Source organism: Papio anubis, chromosome 16 (assembly GCF_008728515.1).
Source record: "Papio anubis isolate 15944 chromosome 16, Panubis1.0, whole genome shotgun sequence".
NCBI lineage: Eukaryota > Metazoa > Chordata > Mammalia > Primates > Cercopithecidae > Papio > Papio anubis.
The window spans coordinates 54,700,908-54,712,035 of NC_044991.1; the positions used below are offsets into that span (position 1 = coordinate 54,700,908).

The 11,128-nt window shown below is 57.3% G+C and overlaps 2 protein-coding genes across 3 annotated transcripts; both read left to right on the plus strand.

Annotated features, from left to right (window-relative positions):
* Nucleotides 1-1,935: 1,935 nt before the first annotated feature.
* On the plus strand, nucleotides 1,936-4,576 carry CENPB (centromere protein B). Its single transcript, XM_003905017.4, is given in 2 exon segments — nucleotides 1,936-2,000; nucleotides 2,002-4,576. Coding segments are annotated over 2 exon segments (1,806 nt in total). The 3' UTR covers nucleotides 3,743-4,576.
* A 1,661-nt stretch (nucleotides 4,577-6,237) lies between these two features.
* On the plus strand, nucleotides 6,238-10,927 carry SPEF1 (sperm flagellar 1). 2 transcript variants are annotated; one of them, XM_009216496.3, is made up of 8 exons: nucleotides 6,238-7,255; nucleotides 8,614-8,725; nucleotides 9,091-9,247; nucleotides 9,452-9,491; nucleotides 9,633-9,693; nucleotides 9,888-10,011; nucleotides 10,116-10,219; nucleotides 10,460-10,927. In XM_009216496.3, the coding sequence occupies exons 1-8, from the start codon at nucleotides 7,147-7,149 to the stop codon at nucleotides 10,782-10,784; spliced, it is 1,032 nt and encodes a 343-aa protein (XP_009214760.1). In that variant the 5' UTR covers nucleotides 6,238-7,146; the 3' UTR covers nucleotides 10,785-10,927. The 2 variants fall into 2 exon arrangements, with proteins under 2 accessions (XP_009214760.1, XP_003905065.1); XM_003905016.4 differs by having other exon boundaries at nucleotides 6,241-7,255; nucleotides 10,116-10,927.
* The last annotated feature ends 201 nt before the right edge of the window (nucleotides 10,928-11,128 follow it).

Consider the following 11,128-nt stretch of genomic DNA (forward strand, 5'->3'; position numbering starts at 1 on the left):
TCCAGCCCCAGGTCCTCAGCCTGTCCCCCTGGGTCACAGCCTTCCTCTCTGCCAACTGCTGGAGTTCCCCTTGGTGCTGCCCTAAGAGATTTTTAAAAACACAGTTGGCCGGGGGCGGTGGCTCACGCCCGTAATCCCAGCACTTTGGGAGGCCGAGGCCGGCGGATCACGAGGTCAAGAGATCAAGACCATCCTGGCTAACACGTGAAACCTCGTCTCTACTAAAAATACAAAAAATTAACCGCGTGTGGTGGCGGGCACCCGTGTCCCAGCTACTCCGGAGGCTGAGGCAGGAGAATGGCGTGAACTCGGGAGGCGGAGCTTGCAGTGAGCCAAGATCGCACCACTGACCTCTAATCTGGACCTGGACGGCAGAGCAAGACTCCATCTCAAAAAACACACACACACAAAAACAAAAAAAAATCCCAAAACAAACAAACAAAACAAAACAAAAACACACAGCTATACGTTCATTTTTTTTTTTTTTTTTTTTTCCCTGAAACGGAGTCTCGCTCTTTCGCCCAGGCTGGAGTGCAGTGGTGCGTTCTCGGCTCACTGCAAGCTCCGCCTCCTGGGTTCACGCCATTTTCCTGCCTCTGCCTCCCAAGTAGCTGGGACTACAGGCGTCCGCCACCACGCCCGGCTAATTTTTTTGTATTTTTTAATAGAGACGGGGTTTCGCCGTGTTAGCCAGGATTGTCTCGATCTCCTGACCTCGTGAGCCACCCGCCTCAGCCTCCCAAAGTTCTGGGATTACAGGCGTGAGCCACCGTGCCCGGCCCGTTCATTGTTTTAAGAGCTTGGCATTTTAATGTTTTGCTGCAGGAGAGGGAGGCTTCAGGGATTCACACTTATATACATCCATGATGTTATTTCTGTAAGTGCAAACACATATATTTATGGCTATATGCATGGAAAAGCCCAGAAAGTGACACACCAAGATGTTATGAGTGTTTATCTGTGGGTTTTGGGATTACTAGAACTTTAAAAATGTCATTAGCACCATCAAATAGATTACAACTGTAATGTTGATTACAAAAATAACTTAAGGGTGTAACAATAGGTTACATACGCTAGTGTTCATTCATAGTTGGAAAGCTACACAATCATTAAAAAGCATGTTGGCAATGATACCGATATGGCAAAATTCTCACTACTTGATGCCAGGTGAAACAGCAGGAGATGCCAGATATACAGTCTATACAGCCTGATGCCAGTTTTATATAATAAATTTTAAAAAAGAAAACTACATGCGTCTAGAGAAAAGACTGGAAGGAAATGTATCAAAATGTTACCTGTGCATCTCTCTAGGTGATGTGAAAGGCGTTTTTCAACTTCTTGAATTTTTCAGTTTCCGCAAAAAAAAAAAAAAAAAGCACTTACAGCCTTCCGTGGGTTTTTTTACCTTAATTTTTTAAAAAACAAAAAAACCCTGTTTCTTATTCTTTTTGAGCCGCAAGTCGCTGACCGCCGGGCGCAGTAGCGATGCACCGCGTCCCCGCCCGCGTCGCTGCCGGGTCGCCCGAGGCCGCAGCACGGGAAGGTCCCGCAGGCCGCAGCGCCCCCGCGCGGTATGTCCTGGCGGCGGGAAGGGGGTGGGCGCCGAGGGCGGGGAGGCGGTGCCGGGCGTCCCCACGCTTCCCGCGAGATCCCGCTCCGCCCGCTCCGCCCCGCTCGCCGCGCTCCCAGCTCCCCGCGCCCGCGGCACTTCCTGCCTTCCGCGCGCGCCCGCCCTCATACGCCGTCGCCTGCCGCCCGCCGCCGGCGACCTCTCCAGCACTTGGAGGTGCCCCCGGCCCGGCCGGGTCGTCGCCCAGCCGCCGCGCCGCAGGCCGCTGTCTCGGGCGGGGCGCGGGAGAGCCGCCAGGTGCCCCGCCACGGGCGGGCTGCCAGGGGCGGCGGCGGCGGCACTCAGGCCCCGGGGCGGGGCGCGGGATGGGCCCCAAGCGGCGACAGCTGACGTTCCGGGAGAAGTCACGGATCATCCAGGAGGTGGAAGAGATCGGACCTGCGCAAGGGCGAGATCGCGCGGCGCTTCAACATCCCGCCGTCCACGCTGAGCACGATCCTGAAGAACAAGCGCGCCATCCTGGCGTCGGAGCGCAAGTACGGGGTGGCCTCCACCTGCCGCAAGACCAACAAGCTGTCTCCCTACGACAAGCTCGAGGGCTTGCTCATCGCCTGGTTTCAGCAGATCCGCGCCGCCGGCCTGCCGGTCAAGGGCATCATCCTCAAGGAGAAGGCGCTGCGCATAGCCGAGGAGCTGGGCATGGACGACTTCACCGCCTCCAACGGCTGGCTGGACCGCTTCCGCCGACGCCACGGCGTGGTGTCCTGCAGCGGCGTGGCCCGCGCCCGCGCGCGAAACGCCGCCCCCCGCACCCCGGCGGCGCCTGCCAGCCCGGCCGCGGTGCCCTCGGAGGGCAGTGGCGGGAGCACTACTGGTTGGCGCGCTCGGGAGGAGCAGCCGCCGTCGGTGGCCGAGGGCTACGCCTCGCAGGACGTGTTCAGCGCCACCGAGACCAGTCTATGGTACGACTTTCTGCCCGACCAGGCCGCGGGGCTGTGCGGAGGCGACGGACGGCCGCGTCAAGCCACCCAGCGCCTGAGCGTCCTGCTGTGCGCCAATGCCGATGGCAGCGAGAAGCTGCCCCCGCTGGTGGCCGGCAAGTCGGCGAAGCCCCGCGCAGGCCAAGCCGGCCTGCCCTGCGACTACACGGCCAACTCCAAGGGTGGTGTCACTACCCAGGCCCTGGCCAAGTACTTGAAGGCCCTGGACACCCGAATGGCTGCAGAGTCTCGCCGGGTCCTACTGCTGGCCGGCCGCTTGGCTGCTCAGTCCTTGGACACCTCGGGCCTGCGGCATGTGCAGCTGGCCTTCTTCCCGCCGGGCACCGTGCATCCGCTGGAGAGGGGAGTGGTCCAGCAGGTGAAGGGCCACTACCGCCAGGCCATGCTGCTCAAGGCCATGGCCGCGCTAGAGGGCCAGGATCGCTCAGGCCTGCAGCTGGGTCTCACGGAGGCCCTGCACTTTGTGGCTGCCGCCTGGCAGGCAGTGGAGCCTTCGGACATAGCCGCCTGCTTTCGTGAGGCTGGCTTTGGGGGTGGCCCTAATGCCACCATCACCACTTCCCTCAAGAGCGAGGGGGAGGAAGAGGAAGAGGAGGAGGAGGAAGAAGAAGAGGAGGAGGAGGAGGGTGAAGGAGAGGAAGAGGAGGAGGAAGGAGAGGAGGAGGAGGAAGCAGGGGAAGGAGAGGAATTGGGGGAGGAAGAGGAGGTAGAGGAGGAGGGTGATGTTGATGACAGTGATGAAGAAGAGGAGGAAGATGAGGAGAGCTCCTCTGAGGGCTTGGAGGCTGAGGACTGGGCCCAGGGAGTAGTGGAGGCCGGTGGCAGCTTCGGGGGTTATGGTACCCAGGAGGAGGCCCAGTGCCCTACTCTGCATTTCCTGGAAGGTGGGGAGGACTCTGATTCGGACAGTGAGGAAGAGGAGGACGATGAGGAAGAGGATGATGAAGATGAAGATGACGATGATGATGAGGAGGATGGTGATGAGGTGCCTGTACCCAGCTTTGGGGAGGCCATGGCTTACTTCGCCATGGTCAAGAGGTACCTGACCTCCTTCCCCATTGACGACCGCGTGCAGAGCCACATCCTCCACTTGGAACACGATCTGGTTCACGTGACCAGGAAGAACCATGCCAGGCAGGCGGGAGTTCGGGGTCTTGGACATCAAAGCTGAGTCACTGGACCTAGCTGTGCCCCCAACCTAGATTGGCAGCACCACCCCAGGGCAGAGGACTCTCTGGGCACCCGCTGTGCATGGAGCCAGAGTGTGGAGCCCCAGATCCTTTAGTAATGCTTCCCCTGGCCCTGCAACAGGCCTGGTCACCTCGGCCGGGTCGGGGGCTGAGTTCAGCCTCACTGCCTGCTTATTGCCTCTTTCTCAGAATCCTCTTTCCTCCCCATTTGGCCCTGGGCTCAGGGGACCAGGTGGGGCGGGTGGGGAGCTGTCCGGTGCTACCACACCGTGCCCTCAGTGGACTAACCACAGCAGCAGCCAGGGGTGGGCCCTGGAGGTTCCCGGCCGGAGAGTGCCTCTCCCCTCTGCCACCAGGTCTTTGGTGCCGGGGGGGACCCCAAAGCCATTCTGGGAAGGGCTCCAGAGGAAGGTCCAGCCTAGGCCCCCTGCAAGGCTGGCAGCCCCTACCCCCACCCCCCCGGCCGCCTCGAGAAGCACAGTTTAACTCACCACGGGCTCCTGAGCCTGCTTCTGCCTGCTTTCCACCTCCCCAGTCCCTTTCTCTGGCCCTGTCCATGTGACTTTGGCCCTTGGTTTTCTCTCCAGATTGGAGGTTTCCAAGAGGTCCCCCACCATGGGAGTGACAATGGGCGCTTCCCTTTTGTGGGCAGCTGCAGGCCCCATGCCTCTCCTCCCTCTCTGGCAGGGTCCCATCCTGGGCAGAGGGGCCTGGGGCTGGGCCCAGAGTCCAGCCATCCAGCTGCTCCTTTCCCAGTTTGATTTCAATAAATCTGTCCACTCCCCTTTTGTGGGGGTGAACATTTTAACAGCCAAGGGTGCATCCTTCATGGTCTGGGCTTGCGTCTGTCTTGGGGGACATATTTGTCCTGGCTTCCTTTGGTCCTTGCTTTGGTGGGACATGGAGGCAAGTGTTGAGAGGGTGGCCCTGACCCGAAGAGGGGCAGGAGGAGACCTCAAGCTTGGGATCACTTGGCTGGGGCAGGAGGGAGGGAGCCATCAGTCTCTGGGGGCAAATCAATATGCACATGGGGACTAGGCCTACGGAGGCTGGTTTGAAGGCCTTTGCAGGAGTGAAGTCAGGACAGAAAGGAGTGTTGGGGCAGCTTCTGGGGTCCAGATTGGAGTTTGGAGGGGCATATAGGGCACCTTTGGTTTACCTTTGGTGCCTTAAGAGAGAGCCCTTTAGGCCTTTCAGTGATTGGCATCTCCAAGCCTGGTGGCCACCTCTGGGCACAGTGGCAGGAGGAAGGTGAAATTGCTAGGAACAGATTGCACCCCCAAGAGGCAGAGAATGAGTTGGTCACTCCCTGTGCAGTGCCTTCCAGGGGGGCCCCAGTACAAAGGTGAGGTCAGGTCCCTTTGCTGATCCTACCCTTTTTCCTTTCAGAGCCAGCCCCTCCCTACCCCTTCCTCACTGAGGCCCCAGCGGTTCCAACCAGGGAAGGGCCTGGGCTTAAGCAAGGCTGGCAGCTCTGGGCCCCAAACCGGTTTTCCCACCTCACCTGAGGCTGGCACATCACTTCTGTGTTTCCTTCCCAGCCCCAGCCCGCCCTCACCACCAAGTTTCTCCTCCAACACTGGGAATGTTAATGGGGGAGTATCCAGTTCATCTCTTGTCCCTGGCATGCCCTGGTTATTGCCCCTTGTGGAAAATCAACACCACTATATATGACTTTAAAACTAGAAATGGGTGTGACTTCCACTCTTGGCCTGCACTTCTGGCATTCAGGAATCCCCTCCAGGCCTTGAGGACTTTGAAGTGACAACAAAAAGTAGTTGGGATCCCCCTTGCCACCACCTTCCCACCCCAAGTCCGAACCCTGGAGGTGGAGACCAGAAAGCTACAAGTAAGCCCCACCTGCTCTGGAGTGAGCAGGAGGGAGCATGGCCTGCTTGCCCAGGTGCTCCTGTTTAACCCAGCTCCCTCACCGCAGGTTCCAACAAGGCGAATTACTTCCATTTGTCTCCTGTGAAAAAGAACACTTCTTGCTGGAACTGAGACTGTCTCATTAATGATAGTACCAGCTGATACTAATAGGGGCCCTGTTCTGTGCTAAATGCTTTAGATGCTCACAAAGCCCCTATAAGGTAGGTAAAGCCAAGAGAAACCAGGCAGAGGTCTGATCAGGTGCCCAAGGCCACGCGGTTAGTCAAGCTGTTTTCCCATCCTGACTCTAGAAGTACCTCTTCACTAAGGAGGGACCCATATTCCTAACCCTCCTAAGGGTAGTGCTGTTTTGGAATGGAACTGGGTACTGCAATGAATTTCTTTCTTTCTTTCTTTCTTTTTTTTTTTGAGATGGAGTCCCGCTCTGTCACCTAGGCTGGAGTGCAATAGCACGATCTCAGCTCACTGCAACCTTTGACTCCCAGGTTCAGGCGATTCTCTTGCCTCAGCCTCCTCAGTGGCTGGGATTACAGGCACCCGCCACCACACCTGGCTAACTTTTTTGCATTTTTAGTAGAGACAGGGTTTTGCCATGTTGGCAAGGCTGGTCTCGAACTACTGAGCTCAGGTGATGTGCTCACCTCGGCCTCCCAAAATGCTGGGATTACAGGCGTAAGCCACGGTGCCCTGCCTGAAATGAATTTCTAATCCATGGAAGAATAGCTAGCTCATTGACGGGAGATGAGGGGTTTGGGACAAATAAGTGAGAACCATCGTCATTTCACAAAGGAGGAAATGGAGTTAAGAAGTTAAATGACCTGCCCAAGGTACTGGCCTTGAACTCTGGTGTTCTCCCTGGGAGTCTGGGTTACCTATTAAATACCCCACTAGAACACTGCTGGGAAGGGCGAGTGGCGATGACCCCATGAGCATAGAGTTTTGGAGAGGGACGAAGCAGGAAGCAGTTGTACCACGCAATCCAGTTGGGTGGCAGATTATCAACAGTGCACCCCCAAATAAAGCTGACAAACACTGGAGTGCTCCCTTCATTTGGGACTAAAGGGCTAAAGGGCCAAGAAGGGGAATCCCCACCCTAGGTGTGCAGATGCAGGAATTCTGAGGGCCTGATTGGCTTTGGCTGGTCCCAAAGTGGGTGAGTGACTGGTCAGCAGGTGGCGTGGGCACAGAAGTGATGCTTTCTTGGGAAGAAGAAAAGGACAGCTAACCGCCTTTTCAAAGCTCGGGCCTGAGAGGAGGTAGCGGGGAGGGGATAAAACTACAACTCCCAGAAGTCTTTGCTCCCAGGCGAGGCAGGGGATGGTTTCCATGGTTTCATAAAACAATATGGCCGCTCCCAGCTGGGACGTGAGTCTCTGGATTAGGCAGGCAGAGGCAGTTACGGGCTTCTGCAGTGGCAAGAAAGGAAGCGCCTGAAGGGTCGTGAGGCTGGGGCTGGACCCGGCACCGCTGGGGCGGCCAGGCCTTGAGGACGCCAATGGCGAGCAGCGTGGACGAGGAGGCGCTGCACCAGCTGTACCTGTGGGTAGACAACATACCTCTGTCCCGGCCCAAGCGAAACCTCTCCCGGGACTTTAGTGATGGAGGTGTGTGCCCCTGTGTGTCTGCATGTTCTGTCCTGTATGTTCGTGTGTGCTGGGTCTCTGTGCAAACTCTTTGTGTGTGTAGGGGTGGGGAGGAATCTGTCTCCTGGGACTTCAAATTGTAGACGTGTGTGCTTGTTTTCTATTTGCATCTGTGTGTGAACGATGTGTGCCCATATATGTATGTCTACATGTTCTATCCTGTGTGCATGTGGGGGGATGTGCCTCTAACTCCCTCCAGGGACGTTAGTGATTAAGATATGTGTCTGCATATTTATTTGTGCATTTCTGTATGTGCTCACTCATTGCTATGTGTTCTATATTTGTCTTGTGGGAGTCTGAGTATGTGTGTGTTCATATGTGTGTGTTCATATGTGTGTTGACATGTTTAGTCCTGTATTTGTGGGGGTTTGTGTGCTTGTGTTTCTTTGTGCTTGTGAAGGTGTTTGTGTTTCTAGGAATGTCTCCTGGGGTCTCAGTGACACAAATACTTACCTGTCATCTCATGTCAAGTACTTCTGTGCATCTCTATATTTGGGGAGGCTGTGTGCATATGTGGCTTTTTGTGCTTCTGTTTATGTGTGTTTTACATGTGTGCCTAGCATGTGTTTGTTCTATGTGTCTACACATTCTGCCCTATGTATCTATATGTAGAGAGATCTTATCACATGTGTCTCTGCTTATGTGACTCTTTTACTCTCCTGGAACTGTGGTGTTGGAGTGTGTGTGTGTGTATCATGCATCCATGTGAATTCCCTGGGCTCCTGAAAGCCTCTCTTGGAGACTTGTTCTCTCTCTCTCTCTCTCTTTTTTTTTTTTTCTTGTTGCCCAGGCTGGAGTGCAGTGGCATGATCACAGCTCACTGCAACCTCCACCTTCTAAGTTCAAGCGATTCTTCTGCCTCAGCCACCCAAGTAGCTGGGATTACATGCACCACCACACCCAGCTAATTATTGTATTTTTAGTAGAGATGGGGTTTCACCATGTTGGCCAGGCTGTTCTCGAACTCCTGGCTTCGGGTGATACGCCTGCCTCAGCCTCCCAAAATGTTGGGATTATAGGTGTGAGCCACTGCGCTGGCTGACTCATTCTGTACTAGAGGACCAGGGACTCAGTATTCCCGTTCCTAAATTCATGGGGAAGGGATGCAGCTCCTCTGAGGTATGCTGGAGACTTAGTCTCCTCTACCTATGACTAATCTTAATGTTTTTGTCTCCCTCCTTATCCTTCCCCTTTCTGCATCTCCACCCCTCCATTGGGTTCCACTGCTCTGCCATGCCTGATTCTCCCACCCACCTTCTCTCCCCTCTTCCTTCCTTACCCATGCCCCCACCTTCCATATCTGCTCCCCTCTCCCTCAGTCCTAGTTGCAGAGGTCATCAAGTTTTACTTCCCCAAGATGGTGGAGATGCACAATTATGTCCCCGCCAACTCTCTCCAGCAGAAACTCAGCAACTGGGGTCATCTGAACAGGTAACAGAATACCTGGGTGCAGGAGTGGGAATCTCTAGCCCCCACCCTGGGTTCCCAGGAAGGACTACCCCAGCCCCATCATCTCCTATGGTCTTGGTTGCCCAGGCTGAGACTGTTTTGGTGGCAGGGTGGGGAGGGTCAACGCAGACAGAATTCGTCTGATTACAAAATGAAAAGACTATTCTATTCGGAAGGAGGCAAGGAACCTCGGGACACCCACACAAGGAAGCTCAGATGGGATGCCCTTCCACTCCCCCAGGGCTGTGCACTCAGAACTGCAACCACCATGCCACCTTCCCTCTCCCCCAGTCCCCTCGCTTCATTTCCCCAGGACCCAATCCGCTATCCCTGTGTCTACCCCTCAGGAAGGTGCTGAAGAGGCTGAACTTTTCAGTACCGGATGACGTGATGCGCAAGATCGCAGAGTGCTCCCCAGGTGTGGTGGAGCTGGTGCTTATACCGCTGAGGCAGCGCCTGGAGGAGAGGCAGAGGCGCAGGAAGCAGGGCACTGGCTCCTTACAGGTGCCACCCCGCTCGAGCTTCTCCCACCGCTTTGGGGGCTGGGTGGGGGGCACTCCCCCGACCACAGAAAGGCCAGCCTGGGTGATAAGTGTGGGGGAGGGGTGCTTGGCTAATAGAGTCTGGCCTGGGGGCTGGTGGAAGGGACATAGGGCTCCTTGGGGATGACTGAGCCTGGGCTCACAGCGGACCCCGGGGTTCTTTCAGGAACTGGCTCCCCAGGATGGCAGTGGCTACATGGATGTGGGTAAGGTGGCCTTTTCCGTTTCTTCCTCCCCAGTGGAGCTTTCCTTCTGTCCTTCCTGTCGCTTGTGAGAGTGGAACTGGGGCGGGGGAAGCAGGAAAGTGAGACTCCAGCACAGTCATTCCTCCACTTGCCTTGTCTCAGGTTTATCCCAGAAGGCCCGAGGTGAAGGTGCCCTGGACCCCCAGGGAGAGGGTCAGCTCAGGTAAAGAAGCTGGGAGTTCCCGACTTCATCAGGCTGGTGATCTCTGCACACAGCTGGGGTTGGGGGGCAGGGTAGGCTGAGCTTGAGGCACGAAAGGGGCTAGAGGGGGAGAAGGGAAGGCCTGGTCGAGGGCACTGGAAGGGTGAGTGTAGGGCCCGAGGTCCAAGCCTCGGCTAAGCTGCTTCCCACCCCAGCGGGGTACGGCCGCCGGCGCCTCGGCCTCCGGCGTATAACCAGGCGTTGCAGGGCGACCCGAGCTTCGTCCTCCAGATCGCTGAAAAGGAGCAGGAGCTGTTGGCCTCGCAGGAGACCGTGCAGGTGAGGGGTCTAGGAAGGCTGCGGGTGGGGGGGGGTCGTGGCTAGCAGAGGCCAGGTAGGAGGGAGCAGGCCGCCGGACTTGACCCTTGTGCGGCGCGGCTTAGGTCCTACAGATGAAGGTAAGGCGCCTGGAGCACCTGCTCCAGCTCAAGAACGTGCGGATCGAAGACCTCTCCCGGCGGCTCCAGCAGGCGGAGCGGAAGCAGCGGTGAGCGGCTGCCCGGGCCGCGCGGGGACGCTCCGGTACCCGCCAGAGCCCCGACTCCGCGCCCGACCCACCCACCGATGGACAGACCACTGGGAGGGCGGAGCCCGCTGCTCTCAGGAGCCTCTTGGGGCCCGAGTGCCCTCCTTCCTTGGGATGGGTGAGCGTGGGAGGAGGTGGGACAGGAACTCTGGGAGCGGAGGCCCGGGACTGAGCCGCCTCCTCCCACTCCATCCGGGTCAGGAGAATGGACCGCTTTCCAGAGCCCAGAAGCCACGTGCAGAGACCTAGCCTGCCCCCCAAAGCAGTGTCCAACACCTCGGGCCCGGCCTTACAGCCCCCCGCGCTGGGCCTTGGGGGGTGGTCCCGTGGCTCTGTCCACACCCCCAGAATCAGGTACCCGCGCAGCTCCGAGGACGGCTGCGTCTCCACCCGGGCTAGTTCCCTATGCCCTCAGCCATGGGGGAATCTGCCCTGGGTCGCTGAGGGGCTCCCCTGCCCCTCCTGGGAGCTTACCTGGGACCCACCTCGGCGATGGAGACCGCAGCAGCTGGAGAGGACAGGGTGAGGAGTGGGATCGCCAGGAGGAGGGAGGACATCAACGATGTGCCTGTAGCAGTCGCCCCTCCCTCCTCGCACACGGGGTACTGAGGGGGAAGGTTTGAAGGATAAGGCTCAGGGCTGCCCCATTAAAGTTAGTGTTCTGTTCTATTTCCTGTGCCTGCCTTTTCTTTCTGCATTGATCTCTGAGGGGAGGGAGTTTCTGCTTCCCTTGTCCTCGATCTCCCCACCTCCGCCTTGAGTGAAAGAGCTTTCTGGACCCAGAGTGGGTCTCATCTTGTGGGTGGCTGGGTCCTGTGTGGCCACAGCTTGGTAGGTTGATGATATCACCAGGGGTCAGGTTATGGGCAG

Bases quoted from the DNA above. Each gene is read 5' to 3' on its own strand.
- SPEF1 (XM_009216496.3), top strand. From the start codon at position 7,147: ATGGCGAGCAGCGTGGACGAGGAGGCGCTGCACCAGCTGTACCTGTGG. The intron at 8,726-9,090 runs GTAACAGAATAC...TCTACCCCTCAG, and splicing joins AACTGGGGTCATCTGAACAG to GAAGGTGCTGAAGAGGCTGA. The intron at 9,492-9,632 runs GTAAGGTGGCCT...GCCTTGTCTCAG, and splicing joins CAGTGGCTACATGGATGTGG to GTTTATCCCAGAAGGCCCGA.